This window comes from Cervus elaphus, chromosome 23 (assembly GCF_910594005.1).
Source record: "Cervus elaphus chromosome 23, mCerEla1.1, whole genome shotgun sequence".
Lineage (NCBI taxonomy): Eukaryota > Metazoa > Chordata > Mammalia > Artiodactyla > Cervidae > Cervus > Cervus elaphus.
This window is the reverse complement of record NC_057837.1, coordinates 80,996,690-81,022,595: the sequence shown is the minus strand read 5'-3', so window position 1 is coordinate 81,022,595 and position 25,906 is coordinate 80,996,690. Positions and strand designations below refer to the sequence as shown.

Below are 25,906 nucleotides of genomic sequence, written 5' to 3'. Positions count from 1 at the left end.
ACTACATTAAATAACATAAGAAAGATACAGTCTGGTGGTCAGTGTACATGCAACACTATTTACACTAGCAAAGATCATTTTTAGAATATTTTAGCTTGCATAATAAAAATTTTGCATGCCAGTAAGAGCCTCTAACAATGAAACCATTAAAAAAAACTTTTTTCCTGCCAAGTACTTGGTAATTACATCCACACTTTTGTGTTCACAAAAGGTGCAGGTGCAAAATCATTGTTGCATGGTTTATTGATATTAAAGTTATATTGATCAATTGATAATTTTCATAACACTATTCTATCTCAAATTATTTAAATAAAACTAGTACTATGCACTTAACTGACCAACAATTTGGAAAAATTTCAATGGATTTGGACTCATTTTAACAAAGAGCTCTCATTAGCCAAATACTGGAAAGAAATATTCATTTGCTTATTTGTGTGACTTAAAATTTCACCATGATTACTCTGAATAAACTATTTGGCTTATTACTGCAACTGAATTTTCATCCCTCCAGATACAGTCATGGTATTTCTGTTACATTTCTACAAAATTCATTAATTTGGGAAGTTATAGAGTCTAAATTTTGAATGAATTATGAACAAAAATATTATTACTATAGCAAACACATTTTTATCTATTTGCCATTACAATAGATTGCCTGCATCTGAGAAGATAGTGGATAATATCACTGGTATTCTAAATTAATAAAAAATCAACAGAATTTTCATAGATTTTAGTTAAGTTTAAGAAATAGGAGTGTCAAGATTATGTTTACAAATGTATTCAAGCATCTATTCTGCAAATTTTCTAAGTTATTTCAAACTCCCAATAAGCAAACGTTTGCTGCTTTCTAGTAACTATTATTTTAAAAGTAAACTCTAATGGAGTAAATTTCTACCTGGAGAGTTCTAAAATAAGAAAGACTGTCATCAATAAGCAAAAAGTAAGACAGTCCATGGGATCGCAGACTCGGACATGACTTAGCATCTGAACAACAGCAATAACAGAGATCTTTCCCAGTTCACTCACTTGGAAGTTCTGTAATTACCTTGTCCAAGAATAACAGTAACATTGATAAGAGTGACTACTTTAATTACAGTAACTTTAAGTCATACAATTAATCTTGCAAAGTACCTCAGAAGACAGAGCTGAGTTTTGTTATAAACCTTAGTAGTTATATACCAGAGGTATTCTTATTCCTATTTGACAGAACAGGAAACTGAGGCTCAGAAAATTGGTACCAGAAGGGCAATTCCCGACGTGCTTAGTCACTCAGACATGTCCGACTCTGCCACCCCATGGACTGTATCCCACCAGGCTCCTCTGTCCTTGGGATTCTCCAGGCAAGAATACTGGAGTGGGTTGCCATTCCCTTCTCCAGAGGATCTTCCTGACCCAGGGATCAAACACGGGTCTCCTGAACTGCAGATGGATTCTTTACCATCTGAGTCAGCAGGGAAGCCCAACTCCTAGGAACAGGCAATTCATGAATTCAGTTTGGGGCACTCTCTGAATACAGCTTTGCAAATATAAAGTGTGAAAGGCAAGTGCTGATCTGGGCACTCTAAAAAAAATAATCAGAAGCTGTCACGTTTTCCTCTCTGGTTTCAAGAGCATTCTGAGTTAGTGGATTTTGGAGGGAAAAGCCTGGGGCGTGTTTGTGTGACCTTGGTTAATGACTTCACCTCTCTGCAGCTCAATTTCCCAGTCTGTAAAGAGGCCCCTCTGAATCAGCCAGCACGTCTCAGACTTTATCAAATAGCACATCCCTGGAGACGGATTATGGCAGACATGGTGCATCTGAAAGAGTCGCCAACTGTAAACATGTCATGAAGACATAGTTCCGGTTGGGAGGGAGGGCATTTTTCTCATTAACAATTGAACTGTGAACCCATAGAAGGGGTTAGCACAATCCCAGCTCTGTCGTGTTCATAGTCAAGCCAGGTGACATCCAGCCTCTTCGGCTGTGATATATCCTCGTAGATCAAGTCAACAGGCTAGTGCAGAGCTCTAGGAGTCAGTCTATCCTATTACAAGGCATTTGGAGACAAAGAAATGATTTCTTGCCTCCAAACTCATACTGAAAATCCATATTGAGTTTCACTGAAGTGTTCATGAACATTTTGGTCATTATTATTTATCGTGATATAGTCCCAGGTTGAGTGTTGAGCTCAAAGAGTTGGCTCAAGTGTTTTAGTTGAAAAAAAAAGAAATCACAGATTTTAGGTGGGTTTACTCTTGATGAAACATTCAGGAAGTCTGGATTCTATTAAAAACACTGGAAAGTGTTCAATAAAAATTTTAAGTAGAAGAAAAGTAAGACAAAAACCCACTGCACTGTAAAACGTGTAGGCTACAAGTACAGGCCCAGGACTATGGGTCTAGAATCAAACCCTAGTTATTGGACCTGAAGCCAGATCTTTAGCTCTTTTAAGCTTCCTTTTCCTCATCTGTAAATGGAAGGTAACAGTACTTATATCACAGGTTGCTGGGAAAATTCAATGATCTGCTGCACCTTCCAAAGAAAAATGACACAGAAATACAGCAGGTTTCTCATAACTTCCAGCTGATATTATCAGTGTAGATACAGTCCTATTCATCACCAAAAACATATTAAGAAACACACGGAAATGCTAACCTAGGTTTAGGTGAAATAAAGGGTTATTTTTACTTCTTCCTTTATACACTTTTATAACTTCAAAAGTTTTACAAGATGTCTTATGTTTCACTATAAAGGGAGAAAAAACAGTTTAAGAAAAGAGAGGAGAGGGTTTTCTTTACATACCACTCTGCTCTCTCTCAACTCCAGTGGCCAGTAAGTCAGGCTCTCCGAGGCTGATGTCATTGACCCGCGTCCCCACACACTCCATCTGGAGGACTTTGCACCACTCGTCAGCCTCAAGATCTGCGGAGACGCCAAAGATGAACGCGGCTGCCCGGTGCCCGCTGGGGAGCAAAGAGCCAAGGCCCCCCCTCCGCCGACAAACCTGATTCGCAAGCAAAGGTCTTGGAGGTGTCATCACTGAAATAAATCCCGACGGCGTGCTTCTTGGTGCTTTTTGGCAGTCGAGCTACGCTCTTCACATTGTTGAGTTCTGTAACCTGAAAGAGGAACCACGGTGAGCTAGGGGACAGAAAGCAAGCTCCCCACGGACACCACCAACCGAGCAGAAGGGAGAAGGCACGTCCAGGGGAACACAGGGGGGGCTGGCCAGAAAGAAGAGTGTGTCCGGCGATGAGTCATTTCAGGGTCACCTCAGTGCCCTAGCAAGGAAGTTCACAAGTTGCCTCCCCTTGCTAGATTTCTCTGAAGGCTAACAGGTGGCACAGCCTCCGAGCTTCACAATGTAGGTGCTTGTTTTCTATATACACAGTGTGGACTGAGTGTGACTGCTACAGTGTGAATAAGCTGTACGCATACACTTAACCCCCCCCCGGGAGTCTCCCCCCGCCACCCGATTGCACCCCCCAGGCTACCCCAGAGCACCAAGCTGGGCTCCGGTCCACACGGCCGGTGCCCACGAGCGCGCTGTTTCCACACCTCTCCATCGGGGCTGCTCTCCGTCCGCCCCAGCCCCCTTTCCTTCGGTGCCCACACGTCCACGCTGGAGGCTGCGTCTCTATTCCTGCCCTGCAGGTAGGTTCATCTGCACCATTTTTCTAGACTCCACACACATGCGTTAATATAGTCTTCTCTTTCTGACTCACTTCAGTCTGTATGACAGACTCGAGGTCCATCCACATCTCTCCAGATGACCGGATTTCATCCCTTTTCATGGCTGAGTCACGGGCCTTTTCGTTTTCTATCCACCCCCGCCAAGGACTCTGCCTTCTCCACAGGGCTCATGACATCGATGGGGACAGATTTTCAAATACCCGATCCCTTCAGAGTACTCCCAGCTCAAACATCTTAAACACACTGACACTGAGGAAGAGCAGGCAGAGGTGGTCCAGTTCATAACTAGATGACCTCGTCCTTTGATAACGAGAGACAAGAGTTGAGATTCTTAAAGGCTGATTTCCTCCTAGCCCCTCCGTGGCTATGGGGCCACTGTTCCAGGGTCAGGGCGCTCTGCACGGCGCCATCTTCTCCTTTCCCCAGCAGTCATTCTCTTCATCTCTCTTTCTTCCACCATCTCATGGTCCCTTCACCTCTCTTAAAAACCATTCCCCTGCCACAAGGGCTGTGGCTTACTGTGTTTCCAGAATGCCCACCCCCACTGAGTTACATCCAGACCCCTGCTGCCTCCAGGGCTGGGATCCCTGGGTCCTCCAGGGGAGAAAGTTGAGGTGGCTTCAGGGCAGAGTAAGTCACATCTGACTCTTTAGCCACCCCATGGACTGTAGCCCACCAGGCTCCTCTGTCCATGGAATTTCCCAGGCAAGAATACTGGAGTGGGTGGCCATTCCCTTCTCCAGGGGATCTTCCCAACCTAGGGATGGAACCTGCCACGGGCCCTGCATCTCCTGCATTAGCAGGCAGATTCTCTACTATTGACTGAGCCATGAGGCGGAATATTACAAGACAAACAACCTTTCCACACGGACAAGTTTAGGCTGCTCTTAGCCTGTTACACAAAAGACGGAGCCCCTCACCAATCTTCGCCATCAGTAAGGTCGCGCCATCTCTCCTGTTACTCTAAACTCGGTACATGTCTAGCTCAGAAAGCAGGTGAGAAAAGAAATGCCCTCTATTGCCTGCAGCCCAAGCAGTAAAGAACCCACCTACAGTGTAGGACGCTTGGGTTCGATCGCTGGGTCGGGAAGATCCCATGGAGAAGGAAATGGCAACCCACTCCAGGGTTCTTGCCTGGTGAACTTCATGAACAGAGCAGCCTGGCGGGCTACAGTCCATGGGGTCACAAAGAGTTGGACACGACTGAGTGACTGAATTTCATCTCGTTTTATGCACACCCTAACCCTATTATTTAATTTCCCTGCCTCTTAACCTCCATTGGCTTTCTGAAGAGGATAATGCAAATTTCTTAGCATGAAACCGAAATATCACAACAGTTGCTATGGACCAAGTGTTTGTGGCCCTACCAAACTCTCACATTGAAATAGCACCTCTCAGGGGATGGCGTTGAGAGGTGGAGCCTTAGGGAGCTGATGGAGTCATGCGAGTGGGCCCTGTAAGTGGGATGAGTGCTCGTATAAGAGAGGCCCCAGAGATCTCCTCTGTCCTTTCGCCCACGTAAGGACGTAGCTAGAAGATGCCTTCTATGAGCCAGAAAGTGAGTTCTCACCAGACACCCAATCTGCCTGTGACTTGACCTTGGACTTCCCAGCCTCTAGAACCGTGAGAAACACATATCTGTTGTTTATAAGCTACCCGGTTTATAGTATTTTTGGTGTATTAATAGCAACCCAAAAGACAACACAGTTTCCCAAAACCTGTGAACTCTTTACCGGGTTAACTCTGCTTATCTCATTCCCCAGCTGCACCAGGCCTCTCAGCATTCACCAGACGCAATCACTCATTTCTTGTTTGAAAGTACAGGTGTTAGTCGCTCAGTCGTGTCCAGCTCTTCGCAACCCCATGGACTGTAGCCCGCCAGGAACCTCTGTCCATGGAATTCTCCAGGCAAGAATACTGGAGTGGGTAGCCATTCCCTTCTCCCGGGGATCTTCCCAAGCCAGGGACTGAACCCAGGTCTTCCGCTTTGTAGGCAGATTCTCGACTGTCTCGTCCACCAGGGACGCCTGTTTATTTCTGTGCCATTACTACCATCTTGCCCCAACTACTGACTAGTCTCTTCACGTCCGTCCTGACTATTCATTCACAGCATCTAGATGATCTTTTTCTTATTATTTAATGTTACCGTTTTTAAAACCCTAGTCAGCTTTGGGAAGAAAGCAGCTTTGTGGGAAACCAATATATTTTAGTGAAAAAGTAAAAAGGAGCCTTACCATGAACAGGGGCACTTGGACAGCTGTGGGGAGGGGAGACAGACGATCTTTTTTAAAAACCAAGTCTGATTCCAGGTTCAAGACGGCAGGGTAGAAAAATGTGCACTCACCTCCTCCTGCAAGCGCACCCAAACCACAACTAGCTGGGGCCCAGCCACAGACAGGAGGACGCTGGAACCCACCGAAAACATCACTCACATCCAAAGACACCGAAAAGCCACAACGAGATGGCGGGAGGGGCGCAATCACGGTAAAATCAAACCCCATACCTGCCGAGGGGGAGACCCACAACCAGAGCCCAGAAACACCAGAGAGGTTCTCCCTCTGCTGGGAAGGTTCCGAGCCTGGCGATCCGGCATGGGGACTAGGAGTCCTTGAAGGCCAGTGGGATTTGACTGCAGGGGCTCCACAGGGCTGGGGGAGACAGGGACGGCGGTTTGGAGGGCACAAACTCAACGTCAACGTCCAGAGGCAAGGAGCAGTGACCCCACAGGAGGAGGAGCCAAAACTGCCCGCCAGCGACAGGGGTCTCCCGCGGAGGCGTGGGCCCGACTGCCTGGGTTCTATTCTGACCTCTGCTGAGATAAAAGAGCAGTCCACCCTAGCCTCAGACTCAGCAATGACCTTGAAACGTGTCATTTCATTAAACATCCATTAAAGGCAAAGAGGAAGGAGAAAGCAACTTAAAGGGTCAGGAATGCAGAGAGAACGCCAGTCAGCCCACAAACATCCATTTGGGAAACTGGTTCAGATAATAGGAAACCCAACGGTCTGCTCCGGATTGGTGAGTCAATGTTCATGGAGCTGGGACGGTTATGTTTTATGTGTACAAGGATCATCACAGTCGTTTTTTAAGGTTTTTTTTTTTTTTTCTTTTTCTTAATGTGGACCTTTTTTTTTTTTTAAGTCTCTGTTGAATTTATTATAACATTGTTTTTCTTTTATATTTGGCTTTTTGGCTACAAGGCATGTGGGATCTTAGCTACCCAAACAGGGATTAAACTCATTCCCTGGACTGGAAAGTGAAGTCTTAACCACTGAATCCCCAGAGAAGTCCCACAGACCATCAGGTTCTGAAGCAACAGCTTTAGTCCCTCAACGCCATGAACATGCACACACATATACACACCTGAGCAAATCCACACCTTACTGTCAAAAGAATTGCAACTTTCTTTAATTCATATAGAATCTTCTTCAAAATACATGTTAAAGTGATAACTAGGAGAATTAACATTTGTAGATGTACTTATAAGTCACATAAAAACTTTAATGAGACATACATATTCCTAACATCACTCCTCTCTACAAATGAGAAAAATAGAGAAGGACATATTTTTTTTGTTAATATTTCTTTTCCAAAGATATAATTGGCCCCTAAATAATTATTTTGGGAGCAAACAGAGATTTTCATAGGTCCTCAGATTCCCATTAAATATGAGCAGTATTTTAAATGCGGGAGACGTCAGTGTAATTGACCATCAAAAATGACCATATGAGACCCTCAGCATTGTCTCAAAGGGGTGACTTTTCAGTACCAAGTGCATCAAATAGCTTCAGTTCACCTTCAGTATAAATTTATTGTCTTATCCTTAAATTTCAGATCACCCAGAAGCTATTTCCCTCCCATGTTCAAAAACTTAAGGAAAACTCTCTCCTGAATTGTATAGATTATATTTATAATTTTCTAGATTTTCTCTTTCTTCCACTATGCAAGAACACTACGAACAAAGCTAGTGGAGGTGATGTAATTCCAGTTGACCTATTTCAAATCCTAAAAGATGATGCTGTGAAAGTGCTGCACTCAATATGCCAGCAAATTTGGAAAGCTCAGAAGTGGCCACAGGACTGGAAAAGGTCAGTTTTCATTCCAATCCCAAAGAAAGGCAATGCCAAAGAATGCTCAAACTACCGCACAATTGCACTCATCTCACATGCTAGCAGAGTAACGCTCAAAATTCTCCAAGTGAGACTTCAACAGTACGTGAACTGTGAACTTCCAGATGTTTAAGCTGGCTTTAGAAAAGGCAGAGGAACCAGAGATCAAATTGCCAACATCTGTTGGTTCACCAATAAAGCAAGAAAGTTCCAGAAAAACATCTACTTCTGCTTTATTGACTATGCCAAAGCCTTTGACTGTGTGGATCACAACAAACTCTGGAAAATTCTTCAAGAGATGGGAATACCAGACCACCTGACCTACCTCCTGAGAAATCTGTATGCAGGTCAAGAAGCAACAGTTAGAAGTGGACGTGGAACAACAGACTGGTTCCAAATTGGAAAAGGAGTACATCAAGGTTGTATATTGTCACCCTGCTTATTTAACTTATATGCAGAGTACACCATGAGAAATGCTGGGCTGGAAGAAGCACAAGCTGGAATCAAGATTGCCGGGAGAAATATCAATAACCTCAGATATGCAGATGACACCACTCTTAGGCAGAAAGTGAAGAAGAACTAAAGAGCCTCTTAATGAAAGTGAAAGAGGACAGTGAAAAAGTTGGCTTAAAACTCAACATTCAGACAACTAAGGTCATGGCATCCAGTCCCATCACTTCATGGCAAATAGATGGGGAAGCAGTGGAAACAGTGACAGACTTTATTTTGGGGGCTCCAAAATCACTGCAGATGGTGACTGCAGCCATGAAATTAAAAGACGCTTGCTCCTTAGAAGAAAAGTTTTGACCAACCTAGACAGCATATTAAAAAGCAAAGACATTACTTTGCCAACAAAGGTCCATCTAGTCAAAGCTATGGTTTTTCCAGGAGTCATGTATGGATGTGAGAATTGGACTATAAAGAAAGCTGAATGCCAAAAGAATGATGCTTTTGAACTGTGGTGTTGGAGAAGACTCTTGAGAGTCCCTTGGACTGAAAGGAGATTCACCCCATCCATCCTAAAGGAAATCAGTCCTGAATATTCATTGGAAGGACTGATGCTGAAGCTGAAGCTCCAATACTTTGGCCACGTGATGCGAAGAACTGACTCACTTGAAAAGACCCTGATGCTGGGAAAGATTGAAGGCGGAAGGAGAAGGGAATGACAGAGGATGAGATGGTTGGATGGCATCACTGACTCAATGGACATGAGTTTGAGCAAGCTCTGACAGGGAGGCCTGGCAGGAGTTGGTGATGGACAGGGAGGCCTGGCATGCGGCAGTCCACGGGGTTGCAAAGAGTCGGACAGGCCTGAGCAACTGAACTGAACTGAAACTATACATGAATTATGCTGTCTTTGTGTAGAGATTCACAGATAAAATGTAAAAAGTTCTTCAAAGTGTAACAACATCAAAAAGTGTATGCTCAGTCATGTCTGACTCTTTGCAATCCCATAGACTGTAGCCCACCAGGCTCCTCTGTCCATGGGATTCTCCTGGCACGAATACTGGAGTGAGTTGCAATTTTCTCCTCCAGGTGATCTTCCTAATCCAGATATTAAACCAGCATCTCCTGCATTGGTGGGCAGATTCTTTACCACTGAACCACCTGAGAAGACCTAACATCAAGGAGAACCACTTATACACAATTGTAGGAGAATCACACTCCCTTCTCAAGAATCTTCCCTGCATCCCTTCATTCATCAAAATATCTGTCTATTTACTATTCACTTACTCATTCATTCATTCATTCATTTACTTTTAAAATTTACTCTATCAAGCACTGTTCTATTAACTAGGGATGAGATATGGAAACTGTGCATTGTTAGTGAGAATGTATAATGATGCAGCTGCTATTAAAAAAAAAAAAATGAAGGTTCTTCAAAAAATTAAAAACGAAGTACCATGTGGTCCAACAATCCCACTTTGGGGATGTATATTCAAAGGAGATGAAAACGGTACCTCGACGTGGGTATTTACACTCCTGTCTTTATTGCAGTATTACCTACAATAGTTGAGATATAGAAACAACATAAATGTCCTCTGGTGGATGAATAAAGAAACTGTGGTATATGCCTACAATGGGATATTCTTCAGCCTTAAAAATATCATTTTCTATCCCCTTGTACTTCTTTTTAAACGCTATCTACTGTTCATGGCAAGCAATTCTAGTTTCTATTGATGGTAGTAAGAAAATGTTCTCTTACAGTGAATTTATTTAAACGAAGCAGTGATCTGATTTCAAGCAAAATAGTAAGTAAATAGGAGTAAAGGTGATACTATTACCAAGTAGGGGTCGCACTTTTAGTCTCATGACAGGCCAGTGTTTGGAGACTCGGTGTTGAGGCAAGGGGAGAGCTGGCTGACGGAGAAGATGGCAGAACTAATGTCTCAGAACAGTCATCTTATCAGGGTCTGGATGCCGGGTTCTTTGATAGATCTGAGATGGGGGAGGAAGGGAGCAGAGTTAAAGGGCCATTAATCTCGCAAACAGCTCCTAGAATGGCAAGCCTCAGGCAGAGGAGGTGCTAATTTCTTTCTTCCTGCCATCCACAAGAGGACAGGGTTCTGAACAAAGGCATTTTAGTTTAATGGTCAGACAGAGGGGCAGAATTCTGTGAGACAGTCCATTATATGTGATTATAGTAACAAAAGCAACGAAAAGCAAGTCAAAGAAACAGTTCCAACTTGGAGTCAGAACTGGCTTTTCCCTGCAACAAGACTATGACGACAGTTCTGTTCAGCGCAGTCGCTCAGTCGCGTCCGACTCTCTGTGACCCCGTGGACTGCAGCACGCCGGGCCTCCCGTTCCATCACCAACTCCTGGAGCTTACTCACTCATGTCCATCCAGTCGGTGATGCCATCCAAGCATCACAACAAACAGTTATGAATAAACGAAAAAGGACTAAAAATTAGGAAGAACACCATCAATTACTCCTAATCTAACACCACTGTTATGAACTGACTTGCATTTAAATTTCTACGAATTTGACAGTCCAGGTGATAACCAGTGTCCTAAAGGTCGACAGTCAGCCGGAAGAACTCTCCTTTGTTCGGCAGGGGCATGACAATAGATACCATCTGGTGCCCACTTGACATCCCGGAGGTCACGCATCTGAATAGGACCATTTGTTTCCAATGCGTTTTTGTCCATTTCACAACCGCACATCCTCAGTGAAGAAGACAACAAAGCATATCAAGCCTCATGACCAGATCTGAGATATCAGTGAGAATTATGATTTAAAAGTCAAAAGAAAGAACAGTTTCCAAAAGACAGCTAATATCAGATCCAGGTACAAATGTTCATTACTAACAGAGGGTCTTGATATCGAGCAGAAAAGTAAAAGAAGTCAAATTTTGTGATTAAAATGGTATATAGAGTTTAAATATTTTTACCTACCCGTTTATAGAATCTTCATGCTAAGGCAACAAGTGACAAGGATAGACAATCAAAATTACTTCTGTTTATATCTGGACTGCTACCTGCCTGATTACTCTTTCCAATTAATCTGTGACCTCTCAATCTCTAAACTTCCTTTCCCTTTTCTCGGATGTATTTAAGCTTTCTGACTCCAGAGATTTCTCTCTTGAAATGGAGCTAAAATCTAATCCATTTTGGCCAAAATGGAGCCAAAGAAGACCAGAAACATGTGTACGGCTTACTGAAAATGTCAATATGAGGACCTTTGAAATGCTCGATTTTCTTTAGAAATTGGCTGTTTACTTTCAAAGCCCAGGTTAGCTTCAGGCTTAACTTGATAAACCCTGGGCAATATTCAATTCCTGGACTCATTCAGAATTCATGGAAGATCATGGTTCCTTGAAAATTCCTCTGGTAAGAGATAATGAACCCTAAATAGGAGCTTTCCTGACACATAAAGTATGTTCACGAGCGCAGAGGATGGAAAGATTGAGTGCAGGTAAGACTTGGCAAAAAATGATTCTCTTTAGAATCTGGAGGGATTTCAAATCAGACCAAAGGCAAATGCTGTACCTCATGGCAACTTTCGTTCTCTTTTTTTCCTTTGCTCATCTTTATCTCCGGCTGCTCTGGGCCTCTGCTGCTGCCGAGGGCGCTCCAGCCGCAGGGCGCCGGCTCTCGTTGCCAGCACGGTCTCCGGGGCGCGTGGGCTCAGGAGTTGGGCGCAGGGGCTTAGCTGCTCTGCAGCAGGTATAATCTTCCTGGACCAGGGATCAAACCCACGTCCCCTGCATTGGCGGGTGGATTCTCTACCACTGGGCCACCTGGGGAATTCCTAACCTTCATTTTCCGGGTTGACTTATTTGTTCATTCCCTCCTTGCCCACACGACTTTTCCCCGAATGGTTTGGATTTGGTCATGCAACTCTCTTTAGCTCATAGAATGTGAGCTGATATGTGCTAGAAAATGCTTTAAAAGTATGTGTAACTCAGTTCTCTCCTTGAGTTCATTTCCCTCCTTACTCCTGGATGTACAGACAGATGGACTGCAACTGAGTCAAATTAATCCAGCTATGCTCAACACACCCACAGCCAACCCAGACCCCTCAAACAGTAAGGGCAGAAGGTAAGGATGTGTTGCTATAAGCTGCTAAGATTTTGGAATTGTTGCCAAAGCAAAAGTTGGCTAATACATCCTGCGTTTGATTTCCTTCTGGCCAAGAATTTTCATAGAGTTTTTCTCTTAAACCCCACTGTATAACTATATTACTTCTAGTACAAAGGGGACTAGATTTCCTAGTCAAATACATAATAAGCCACTAGAACACTGGTTAGCAGTTTTAATTTAGTGGTTGAATCACTTGGTTTTTAAAAATTTTTTTCAAAGGAAATCTTACAGGGTCACCATCATATAAAAGTAGAACTAGTCTAATTAAATGAGGAAATGAATCTCACCCTACGCACCAGTTATAAATCCGCTTCTCAAGGAGGTCTGCTTCTTTCAATCAACTGCAGAATGCTGAATGGCTGCACGTAATACTAAATTCTCAGGATGGTATAACGTCCTTGGTACTATTATTAAACTCATTATGAGGATGAATAGTGGGAATGAGAGAAGAGACTTAATTAGGATTTCTCAGGTAGAAGGAAGGATAGAGACACAATCAAATCTAGAACTTCTGGCTTCTACAGATGTATGCTTTTTTCTAGCAGTATACTCCACCTCGTGTGCTCCTTAAAAAATATTAAAAGTAAATGAATAAATAAGTTACTGGCTGGATAAATGAGCAAATGAATAAAACTACAGATGCAAACAGTTTTGGAAACTTTTAAAGATATTTCTGCAAGTTATAATCTGTATCTTGAAAGAAAGAAAAAAGAAAAGAAATGTAAATCTTAAATTGCTATGTAAAAATAAAGTACCTGTCAACTCAAAAGAAGGCAGTCTGAACTAAACTCATCTTTCCTATTCAGACTTTAAGATGCTGAAGAAAACTCGGCTTTTCAAAAACCACTTGCTTTCACGTGTGTGCATATGGCACCATGGTCTGCATCCCAAACTACAGCTCTAGTGAAAGTCGGCTTGGAACAAGCGCAGGAATCTAAATATGAGGTCCCACGGATCAAGCACAAACAGTAAAAGACAGAAATCTCAAGACCACAGCCCCGTGAACCCTGACGCGTGTGCACACCTGGGTAGCCGCCACTCAGACTGACGTACAGACATTTCAGTTAATGCCATCACTTCCTGGATCAGTACTGACCACAGATAAAACCACCGCTCTTACCTCCATCACCACTGCTTAGTTCTTCCTTCTAGAAAACTTTATATAAACATATAAACCGAAATACATCACACGTGTTATTCTATGTTTGAATTCTTATATCCAGTATCATGTCTATGAGATGCATCCACGCTGGGCAATACTTTGGCATTATGTGAATATCCTGTTTCCCAATCACCTTTGAGAGAATTGTCTTAGCATCCACTGAAGACTCTCATATGCATCAAAATGCTTTTCTTTTTAGGCCAACTGGTTTGTCAACCTAAGCCCATGTATTTGTGATTGTCAAAGTCAAGATAAATATTGACACAGGATACCTGAATTGTTCCCACAAGGAAACTCAGGTCATGAATATTACTAGAATCCCTGTGATTAGTCCTTTATTTTAAAAACGTGGACTATGGCATTTAATAAGGTGAGCGAGTTCAACTATCGGGAATTTACTGCATGTTTAGTTGACAGAAGCACCCACCATACACCCTTTGAATATTTGGACATCCTCCTCCATTTCTGGCTTCCCAAGCGGCGCGGGTGGTGAAGAATCCGCCTGCCAATACAGGAGATGCAAGAGACTTGGGTTCGATCCCTGTTTGAGAAGATTCCCTGGAGGAGGAAATGGCAACTTGCTCCAGTATTCTTGCCTAAGGAAGCCCACAGACAGAGGAGCCTGGCGGGCTACAGTCCATGGGCCCACAAAGAGCAGGACACGCCTGACACACACACACATCCTCGGTGTTTAATTTGGATCTGTCAGTACCTGAGCTGGTGTGCACGCCTGGCTAGCTTACTCAAGAAGGGAACCAAGCCACTTGTGACTTGACACCATCCTCAGTCTCTCTGCAGGCATCTCAGCAGGACAGGCGGCTGGCCGTGACCACAGTGCCAGGTTCTAACTGCGGTCGCTGAGGATCTGAAGAAAGCCATGCACTGGTGAATATGGCGGCCCGTTCAGGTCACACTTCTAGAGCCTGTTGAGAAGGGATCCTTTGTGTCTTAGCCTTTCGGGGGCACATGCAGACCATCTGATGAGGGCCCTTCAATCCCCGTGCCTCGCAATGAAGCATCCTTCCTTCAGCAGAGGCTCCAGGCAGAAGCTGAAGGCAGTCCAGGCTGCCTTTCCTGCACCAAAGCAGATGACCGAGGCTGCCTCGGGGGCGGTGTGCTTTCCGGCTCTAGCGTGTGATTACTTTGGACAGCGCTGCCTGAAAATCAGTCTGAACAAACTTTGATTCACTTTCCTCAAGATACAATCCAACCACACGTACCCCTCCCACACACTCTGTGCTGCTCTAAGAGAAATGGACTTCTTCCCAGTAGCTGGAAGAAATGAAAAGCTGCACAGTGAAGTCTCCACCCAGCTCCTGCTTATCTAGTGGACAGTTCTTCAGAACATTCAGAATATTCCTCCAAAAACCGCTGCTAAGTCACTTGAGTCGTGTCCGACTCTGTGACCCCACAGACCCCCCAGGCTCCTCTGTCCATGGGATTCTCCAGGCAAGAATACTGGAGTGGGTTGCCGTGCCGTCCTCCAGGGGATCTTCCCGACCCCGGGATCGAACCCGCGTCCTTCACATCTCCTGCACTGGCAGGCGGGTTCTTCACCAGGAGCACCTGGGAAGCCCACTGTGATGCTAGAGGGCCTTCTGCGGGGGAGACACCACGGTGCTAAGACACAGGCAGTGCACAGTCCAACTGACGTCCCTCTCGTTTCTGTGGTCTTTTCAGTCCCACCAAACAAGAGCACCTGGGTTTACTCTCCCTCTGCTTGGAAACACTCTTCCTCTCGAGGAGGAAGTCTCAACCTGCCCCATCGTCAGTGACTCAAACATCATCTCATCCAGGCGACGCTATTTAGAACTGCAACGGGGGACTTCCCCGGCGGTCCATGGTTAAGACTGGGCGCCTCCAATGCAGGGGGCGCGGCCCGGATCTCCGGTCAGGAAACTAAGGTCCCACATGCGGACAGGCCAGCAAAATAGAACAAAACGAAACTGCGACACCCTCAGCCCACACGCCCATCTCTCTGCCCGGCTCTCGTTCTTGCTCAGCACTGCTCGGTCACGCCAGCACCCTGTACATTTACTTACAGGATTTCTTTATGTTAGTGCAGAAGCGGGTGGCACCTGCTCTGTTCTCTGCTCCGTCTCCAGCACCAGGCTCAGGGCCTCCCACGTGTAAGCCCTCAACAAGAGCCGGCAAACGAAAGCCCCGCGTCCCCCCATCTTCATCATAAAGGAAAGGAGACGGAGATGCAGCCGGTTAACATGTCCGGGGTCGGACCGTTCCTGACCCGGAGCAGAGGCAAGGGTTGATTCCAGGCAGGCAGACTCTTTAAAAAAAAAATTATTCATTTATTTCTGTTAATAAAAAATAAATAAAGGAGAACGGAGCAGAAGAGGGTGAGACGGTAAGATAGCATCACCAACTCAACGGACATAAATCTGAGCAAACTCCAGGAGACAGCGGAGGACAGAGGAGCCTGGCGTCCATGAGGTCGCAGTCACACACAACTTAGTGGCTGAACAAGAACAAAATTCACTTCTTTGGCTGCACTGGGTCTTTAGCTGGGGCATGTGGCTGAGACTGCGCTCCCAAGACGGGGGTCTGGCCACTGGGCCGCCAGGGAAGGGAAGGGAAGCCCCCCACGCAGGCAGACCCTTATTTATATGCCAGATTCGGGGTTCTAAGCACTTCATATTGACTGTGTTGTTTAATTTTTCACATTTCTGACTAGCTGTGAAATTCCTGTTGTACACAGAACAGGACTATCAGAGGTGAATGTGTTCACTCAGCTTGCAAACAGCAGAGCTGGGACTCAAACGTGGATGATCTGATGCGACACTCCAGCAAACCACCGAACGCCACCACATGGCTCTCCAGAAAAGAATCGGCAAGGCCATCACCCCTGAGGGAGGCACTGTCATCCCTAAAGTGGGCTGAGAAGGGTGAGCAAGGGTTTCAGAAAGGAGAGATGAACTTCCAGACCAAAACTTCCCCACGCAACCTCGAAACTGCAGATTGGCAGGATAGAAATACGGGGGAAAGTGGTGGGAAGGAGTGAGGCAGTGACAGGAAGACCAAGTACGAAGCGAGAGCAGCTGGCCGGGGCTCAGGGGCTCGGGGAGCAGCCGGCAGGAGTCGCTGTGACTCATGAGGTCCGCAGAGCACCGATGAGGAGGCTTAAAGCAGGCACCTGGAGGGGTCACATCTACACACCACAAGCCACTGGCTCTCCATCCCGGGAGAGCCTGAGACCTTGCACTCGCCTCCTCCTTTCCAAGGAAAAGACTCCACAAGGTCCAGGGCTATTTTTGGTTGCCAAAACTGGGAGGTGCTCTTGGCATCGAGGGGGTAGAAGTCAGAGATGCTGCTAAAATCCTGCAATGAACAGGCCAGCTCCACAGCAAAAATGTCAACAGCGCAGAGCGCGGAAAAACCCTGTCAGAGCGAAAGTGGAAAGTGGACACGGCTGATGCATCACGCAACTAAAAAAGTGTGCTGTTCACACAGAACTGATGAGGATGGCGTCCTCTGGAGCTGAGCAGCGTGCCGCTGGCTTGGCCATACACGTGCCCTCAGCTGCAGGGACGGATGGGAACATGACCGGGGGGGTGGAAACAAGGTCCGGGGAGGTCAGGAGACAACCAGGCAGTAAGCAGTTATGACTTAGCTTAGCTCAGGGTGGGAGGGATGGAAAAACAGGGAGCGCTAAAGAGCTACTTAATTCCTCTGCAGTTCTTGTTTCCTAAGTCTCTGAGCATCAAAAACCCAGCACTATGACTCCCTCAAAGGAAAGAGCGATATTCAGCACACTCCTAAATCTCTGATAGATCTTTAAGTATGCCATCCAATTAGGAATTCCAAAAAAAAAAAAAAAACAACTGGCAAATTAATTTGGCTGTTTAAAGCCATATTCCAGATGTCTTATTCATCATAAATGATAGTATTCATTGAAATAAATGTTTAACAGCCAGCAATTAACAAAGTGGCCATACTTTAAAAGTTTAACTTGCTACTGATATAGGTTTGCATTAACAACTGGAAAACAACTACAAATTACGCAATTCAATTTTCCAAATGGATTATTTTGTAACTAGACAGAGAAACTGCTGAAATTTCTTCTGGTGTTTCAAGGGAAGATTAATACAACTGGATTTTTTAAAAGTACACTGCCTTGAGGAGCTGGTATATTCTGTCAGAAATGCAATTAGTCAACGTTGTGTGGGAATATTAAATATGTTGCTGGTGTGCTGCAAAGTCAAAAGCCATTTAGGAAAACAAGGATTTGATTTCCAATTTTTCCCCTTCTTTTGCTGATGGTAATTTACAGATGATGATTTATTTATGTTTACAGAGTGAAATGGAGACTGCTACCTAAAAGGCAATTTTTCTGCCTTGCTTTTGTAAGCTGTATCCTAATTATTTTTTCCCTTGTGGCACTGAATGAATTCAGTGAGCAATTCACTTTGTATATGCAAATTGCAAAGCTCTGCAGAAGCTTCAAATTATTTCATTCTAAAAAAATAAATAAATAAAGCCATTATCCTCCGGAAAATGAAGAGGCATAAATCCCTTTAACTTCTGTAGGTTGCCTCTGAAAATAAGTCATGTAAAAGCAATACATTTCTGGGTCTATAATGTCTTCCCAAGTACAGGATTAATAAAACAATCCATTACATGATTATTATTGTTATTACATTATTATCAGTTGAACTTTTCAGAGCACTCTAAAAAGTCTAATATTGCCATTAAAATTTTCCTAAGGACTTCTTATAATGTGTTCCAAACATTTTAAGTGTTTCGTATTGTCTTTCCTAAAAAAAAAAAAAAAGTACCAATGGTTTTAATGCAATGCCAGAATGCTAGGGCAGATAAAAAGGAGACACATTCCCAGTTCTAATCAAAAGCTGTCAGCATAAAACATTTCTATCCACAAATCTCCCCTCAGGACCTGGAACACAGCAGTTTAAGCAAACATTTTACAAAAGATTCCCTAAGAAAGAACCAGCCTAGACAGTTAAATCCCAGCCCCAAGAGAGGGTTTCATTCTTTCCAAATATATACACATGCCCTTGGTCACTTAAAATAAGTTGGACTACAGCCTGTCCGAGGTATAAATTTGGACTGTCTGCCCTGAAGAGTGGAGCCTTATTTGTACACGTGAAATAACTGAAATAATCTGTTCATTCCGTCTTTTTTAAAAATAAAAAGCCACATTCACACCAAAGGGTACTTACACTGAAAAGTCTGCATCTGAAATTTACAGAGAGAATGGAGTCTGGGGTGAAGGACACTTTCCTAAGCTGGTCCTGGGTGTGGGATTTTGGATAATCTATCTGGAGACAATTTGGCAGTAGTTACAAAATGTTAAAGGTACAGGATATCAGCTGACCATCCCTCGTCTAAGAGTTTTCCTCTCAAGAAGATTTGCATGAGCATACAAAGATACTTGCACAAGTTTTTCACCATAGTAGAATTTAATTTATAAAATATTAGAATTTTTTTGCCCATTAATTTGGGTATTTTCTACAGGTTGTGGTATATCAATATTAAAGGGTACTCTGGATCTGTTAAATTAATGAGGTGTAGCCACTAATTATTGACTTAGAATGATAGTCAAAGCATGAGAGAAAGGGCATAACTAAGGAGACCATTTATTCTACCTCATAAATCCAAATAATTATGAATGTGAAAGAAGTCACTACTAAAAGTTATGTAAGAACTACAGGCTCATTAAAATGTCCTGGGGGAAATCTGTTAATTATGGTCTCCTTAAACACAATATGCATAATATGCAATGAATTACTGCATTTTTGCTTTAAAAATGTGATCTATATATGTCTGAGAATTTGTTTCTATTTGTATACAGAGAAAAAAAGGGTCTGAAAAGTACACATTAACCCATTAGTATTTTTTCTGAAGGACAGGGAATAGGGTCCAGAATAGTATTTTTTTTTTTTTTACTCCATGCACTTCAGAATTGTTTATACATTTGTTACAAGAAACATGTACAATACCTATAATTTTTAAAAATAATGTGATACGAAAAAGAAAAAAAAAATCTGCAAAAAGTTGTAAAATGAGGTAGACGGATCATCACCCTTTGGTCAACAATATCCTGTACTTTCTCCCACACCCAAAACCATTTGACTCATTTTTTATTGACTTAAGAAAACCCATTCTTCTCTGTCTGACATCACCAACAGAGAGCTTCTGTGTGTACCTGGATTACAGTCGAGTGTTTCCACATAAGCACAAATGTGAAATCACATAGATAAGTCCTCCGGATGCAAGTTTTTAAGAAATTCATGTAAGAAATGCATATGAATGGGGGGGAAGGCATTTACATTCAATGAACTTTGTAGCTAAGTCTGTTTTTGTCTTGTTCCTTTTCCCTGCCTGCACATGTACATTGCTTAAGAACATGACTAAGTCAAGCAAACAGATCAGTGCCAGACTACACAGATGACATTCTGATAGGGCCTCAAAACTTGAGGCTTTTTCCCAAAATGCAAGGACCACTAATCAATTCAAATGATTACTCAAATAATTGTGGGGCAAGAAAAAAAAATTAAACCAGATGACTGTTTCACTGATTACAGCCCAAAGATGACAAGTTTACACAAGAGTTTAATGCAAAAGGGCTTTGAATTTAATCCAAATTAAATGAAATAATCACATATAAACTTAAGTAAACATGTATAGGATACAGAGGTTGAATACTACCAAATGACGATGAAAGAAGTTTTTAAAATCCAAATAAATGGAGCAACCATGTTTATGAATTGAAAGATCTGATATAGAAAAGATGTCAAGTTCTCCCATAATTTGATTTATAGGCTTAATATAATTATTCAGAATTCTAACATGGGTTTTCTATAAGCACAGACAAATCTAAAATTTTATGGAAAAGCACTAGCATAACTAAAACGACCTTTAAAAAAAGAATAACTGCAAGCATTCATTTCTACCCAATATTAAGTATTAGTGTATATTTACAGTAATCAAGAGAACATGATACAGAAAACCCAGAAATAGACCTATGCTAATATGCCCAAATAGCTCTTGGTAAATGTACAAAGGCAATTCGGTGGGAAAAGAATAGTTTGTTTTTTTTTTTTAACAACAGAGTATTGGAATAATTGGACAACCATAGGTAAAAAGGAATGAAACTCAACCTACGTCTCACATCCTGTACAAAAATTAAACTCAAAATGAATCATTAACTTAAATTTATAACCTAAAATTATAAAATTTTAGAAAAGAAATATTCAGGATCCAAGGCTAGGCCAAGAATTCTTAGACTTGACACAAAAAGCACAATTCATATAAGTAAAAATTCAAACAGTGGACCTGATGAGAATTAAAACTTTTGTTCTGCAAAAGATCCTGTTAACAGGATGAAAAGTTAAGCTATGGAAAAGGAGAAAATATTTGCAACCACATATCTAACAAAGGACTGGAATCTATACTATAGAAAAAAATACCCAAAACTCACTTGTAAAAAAAAGTTACTAAAAATTGGTAAAAATACATAAAGAGATATTTCATAGAAAAAGATACACAGACAGCAATTCAAGTGCAAGAAAATACATTCAATATCATTAGACATGAGGGAATGCAAATTAAAACTACCACGAGATGTGACTATCAAACGACTAAAGTAAATACAGTGACACCACCAAACGCTGATGAAGATGCAGGAACACTGGATCGGTCACTCTTTGCTGGTGGGAATGTAAAATCACAGCTGCTCTGTAAGGGAGGTTCGCAACTTCTTGTAAAACTAAACATACAGCCACCATATGACCCAGCAGTTGTACTTTTGGGAGTTTATCCCAGAAAGATAAACTTTATCCATAATAATAAAACACTAGAAACAACCAAGATGCTCTTCAGTGGGGACTGTAATCAGCTGCAGTCATCCACACTGTGGAACACTGCTTAGGATAAACAGGAAGGGACGATGAAGATCACACCACAGCAACTTGGAGGAATCTCACGGGGATTACGTTGTTCACAGGAGCATTAGTTACAACAGCCAAGACATGGAAGCAGCCCAAGCACCCTTCTTGACTGGCTGAAGAAGATGTGGTTTATGCACAATGGAATATTACTCAGCCATAAGAAAGAGTGAAAGATCGTCATATGCAGAAATGTGGATGAACCCGAGAGCTCAGTTGGTAAAGAATCCAGCTGCAATGCAGGAGACCCCGGTTCGATTCCTGGGTCAGGAAGATCCCCCAGAAAAGGGATAGGCTACCCACTCCAGTATTCTTGAGCTTCCCTTGTGGCTCAGCTGGTAAGGAATCCACCTGCAATGTGGGAGACCTGGGTTCAATCCCTGGGATGGGAAGATCCCCTGGAGAAGGGAAAGGCCACCCACTCCAGTATCCTGGCCTGGATATTCCATGGACTGTACAGTCCATGGGGTTGCAAAGAGTCAGACACGACTGAGTGACTTTCACTCACTAGAGAATATCACGCTTAATGAATTGTCAGAGAAAGACAAATACTGTATGATATCACTTATATGTGGAATCTAAAAAATAATACAAATGAATGTTTATGCAAAACAGAAACAGACTCACAGATATAGAAAACAAACTTGTGGTTACCGAAGGGAAGAAGTCAGTATGGAGGGACAAATCAGGGGTTTGGGATTAACAGATACAAACTATCAACACTACGTATAAAACAGATAAGCAAGAAGAGTGTAGCGATAACCTGTAATAGGGGAGAATCTGGAGAAATGCTGAGTCACTTTTTGGATTCCACATATAAGCAATATCACCTGATATTTGTCTGTCTCTGTCTGACTTCCTTCACTTAGTAAAACAATCTCCAGGTCCGTCCATGTCTCTGCGAGTGGCGTTATTTCATTTCCGTTCATGGCTGAGTGATATTTCATTGTGTATATACACCACATCTTCATTATCCACGCATCTGTCAATGGACATTTAGGTTGCTTCCATGTCCTGCTATTGTATTTATAAATGGTGCTGCAATGATCACTGGGGTGCATGTATCTTTTCAAAGTATAGTTTTCTCTGGATATAAGCCAGGAGGGAGATTGCTGGACCATATGATAGCTCTCTTTTTAGTTTTTTAACAAACCGCCATGCTGTTCTCCATAGTGGCTGTACCAATTTACATTCCCACCAATGGTGTAGGAAGGCTCCCTCTTCTCCAGACCTCCCCAGCATTTATTGTTTGTAGATTTTTTAATGACGGCCATTCTGACTTGTGTGAGGTGCTAACTCATTATTGATTTTATTTGCATTTCTCTGATAATCAGTGACATTGAGCATCTTTTCACACGCTTTTTGGCCCCCTCTATGTCTTCTTTGGAGGAATGTCTATTTAGATCTTCTGCCCGTTTTTTGATCGGGTTGTCTTTATTTTTTGATAGTGAGCTGCGTAAGCTGTTTGTGTATTTAAAAATTGGAGATTAATCCCTCGTCGATCGCTTTGTTTGCAAATATTTTTTCCCATTCTGTGGGCTGTCTTTTGATTTTGTTTATGGTTGTCTTTGCTGTGCAAAAGCTTTTGTGTTTAATTAGGTCCCATTTGTTGACTTTTGTTTTTATTTTCATTATTCTAGGAGGTGGATCAAAAAAGATCTTGCTGGGATTTATGTCAGAAAGTGTTCCGCCTTTGTTTTCCTCTAAGAGTTTTATAAAAACAGAAACAGAGTGACAGACCTAGAAAACAAACTTTCCGTTACCAAGGGGGAGGGGGGTAAATCGAGAGGCTGGAAGTGACTGCACGCAGGCTACACACACACGTAAAATAGAGGCCAGCAGGAGCCCGCCGCCCAGCACCGAGAGCCCCACTCAACACTCCACAGTGATCTACAGGGGAGCAAAGCTAAAACAGCGTGGAGACGTGCGTACGTGTAAGAGAGTCACTCTGCTGACGGACAGAGGAGCCTGGCGGGCTATGCAGTCCACGGGGTCACAAGAGTCGGACATGACCTGGTGACTGAGCCATGGCCATCACATCTGAGACTAACACACACCGTAAGTCAACACACTCCAATACTGTTGTGTCGTTGTTCACTTGCTAGGTTGCGCGTCCCACTCTTTGCAACCCCCAAGCTCCAGTCCATAATTAATAAGTTAGTAATTAGTCTGTAACTAATTAATAAAAATAATTGAAAAAACACTGAAACCAGCATAATATTGTATATTCCCTACACTTCAATAAATAAATAAAGTGAGGTTAATTAACAAAAGAAAAAAGAGAGAAAAGAGAAAGCAAGCTTCCCAAACCCAGGGCCAGCATACTTCCCACCATGCTATTTGCCTTGGTCTCAAAAACAACAGTTGACCATCATTCTACTTAGATTTCCTCCCAATTGTTATTCACACCAAAAAAGTAAAAGTATGCACAGAAACTCTCAACCCCTTCTGCTTCGTGTGGGCCGTTTGGATTTGCTGAGTGAGAGCAATAAACCAGAATTTAATGGGAAGGTCAGGAACAAAATTTAAAGTCACTGGAGTCCTACATTTAAACTTAGTGATGCATGTCAATCATTTCTCAATGAAACTAGAAAGAAAGAAAGAAAAAATAAAGTCACTGGAGTCTTAATATTGTTACAATTACAGTTAATCAAATTCACAGCCGCTTCTGACAGCTCTGGGGCTTGAGGGGCACTTCACGAAAGAGGTAAAGACATGAAGATAATGGCTGTCTGGGCATTAGTCATATATTTATTTTCCAGTTTTTGTATGAGAGCACCTTTACTTACCTTGTCAGTGAGCAAAGCACCATGTTTTAAAATTCTACGGCCAATTTCCTTTTTAAAAAACTAAAAAGAATCACATATGTAAAACTGGTGTGTTCCCCCCACCCCATTATACTATCTTTAAAAGTGAAACAAAGAAGCACTTCATTTCCACACATGCCACAGATTTCCTACAGGAGAGACGGGTGTCTATGCCACACCATCTCTGAACTGATCAAACAGCATAATATACAGTGCTTCCTTTCTTGTGGAAATTGCTTTTTATTTGTATTCAAATAAACTCTGAAATCTAGTCACGGTAAGCTACTTATCACCCTAGTATTTTTATTATCAAGATTCATAAATTACACAGCATTTAGATAAAAAATGCATATCTCAGAGTTACTCCAGCTTTTTATATGCCCCTGAGAGATTAATATTAAATGTATCAGATCTGAAAGAGTTAGGAGGGTGAATCGGCTACAGGAACTCATCAAGGGCTTGGAGGCTTAATGGAGATAATTCTTCCGTTCTGATGCTTTGAACTTTGGTTAATGATTATTACAGATGAAAGAGACTGTGGCTTACCACATTCCCCAAAGATGTACATATTAAATTCCACAGCCAGCAGGCAGGAGTCTGGGAAATAGGGCAAGTTTGTCCTCAAACTCCCTTGGCGTGTTTCCCGTGCAAGGGGCATCTTCCCAGTCCACTCTGGTTCTACATTTGAGTCTGTTCTCATAAACCTTCCCAGTCCTGGCTTTCTCTGCTCCCAGCACCATGCACTGCATCTCCTCCAATCAGAATTCCTTTTCCTAGTTTCAGATGCCTCAAGACTTTCTGATGAGCTAATAAAAGAGTGAAGCACAGACATCCGCATCCATTCCCTGTCCTCTGCTGATAACACTCCTATCTTCTCAACCGAGAGTTTCAAGAGCAGCTTCCCTGGCGGTCAAGTGGCTAAGACTCTGCACTCCCAACGCAGGGGCCAGGGTTCAATCCCCGCTCAGGACTAGAGCCCACAGGCCACAACTGAAGATCCCGCGTGCTACAACCAAGACCTGATAAAATAAAAACAAAACAAATAAGAATAAAGATCTCTGATATTTAAAAAAAAAGTTTAAAAAATGCCTGCTATGTTCGGCCCTGGTAAGGAGTAGAAGCAGGTGTACTTCCGACTCCAAAATCTCTGCCCTTGGGAACCTTGCTCTTGGTGGCATTGTAGTGAAGACAATAAGAAATAACTAAGCAGTGTGTATGCAGGATGATAAGCGCTAAAAACAAAGCGAGAGGGAGTGGGAGGGTGCCCAAGGGCTTCATTTCAAATGACGAGGGCAGGCAAGGGCCTTGAACACTGACATGAACAAAGTAAGGATGTGATTATGTGGATATTTGCAAGGAGAGCCTTCCAAGCAGAGGGAAGAGGAAATTCAAAAGAAGGGATGTGCTTGGCTATCTTTTGAGAGTGCAGAGCCCAGGGTCCCTGTCACAGGGCCAAGTGGGACTGGGGAAACTGAAGTTAAACAGGCAGCAAGAAGTCACACGTGTGATGGGTGGACCATTATATCAACCCGACTGAGGGTTCTGAGTCAGAGAATCATGATGCGATATGAGCGTCTCAAAGAGACTCCGGAGGGCTGGGGGTTAGGCAGCGTGGTGGCTCGGACCACCGTGGTCTGTTGGCTAATCA

General features: G+C 42.9%; 1 protein-coding gene across 3 annotated transcripts in view; it reads right to left on the bottom strand.

The window, feature by feature from the left end:
* DOK5 (docking protein 5) overlaps positions 1–25,906 on the bottom strand; it is a 147,132-nt gene that overhangs the window by 54,043 nt on the left and 67,183 nt on the right. For all 3 annotated transcript variants that reach the window (XM_043884351.1, XM_043884352.1, XM_043884350.1), the window contains exons 3-4: positions 2,985–3,099; positions 2,783–2,902 (exon numbers count right to left, since the gene is read on the bottom strand). In XM_043884351.1, coding sequence (XP_043740286.1) covers positions 2,783–2,902; positions 2,985–3,099 — 235 coding nt within the window. The remainder of the gene's footprint in view (positions 1–2,782; positions 2,903–2,984; positions 3,100–25,906) is intronic.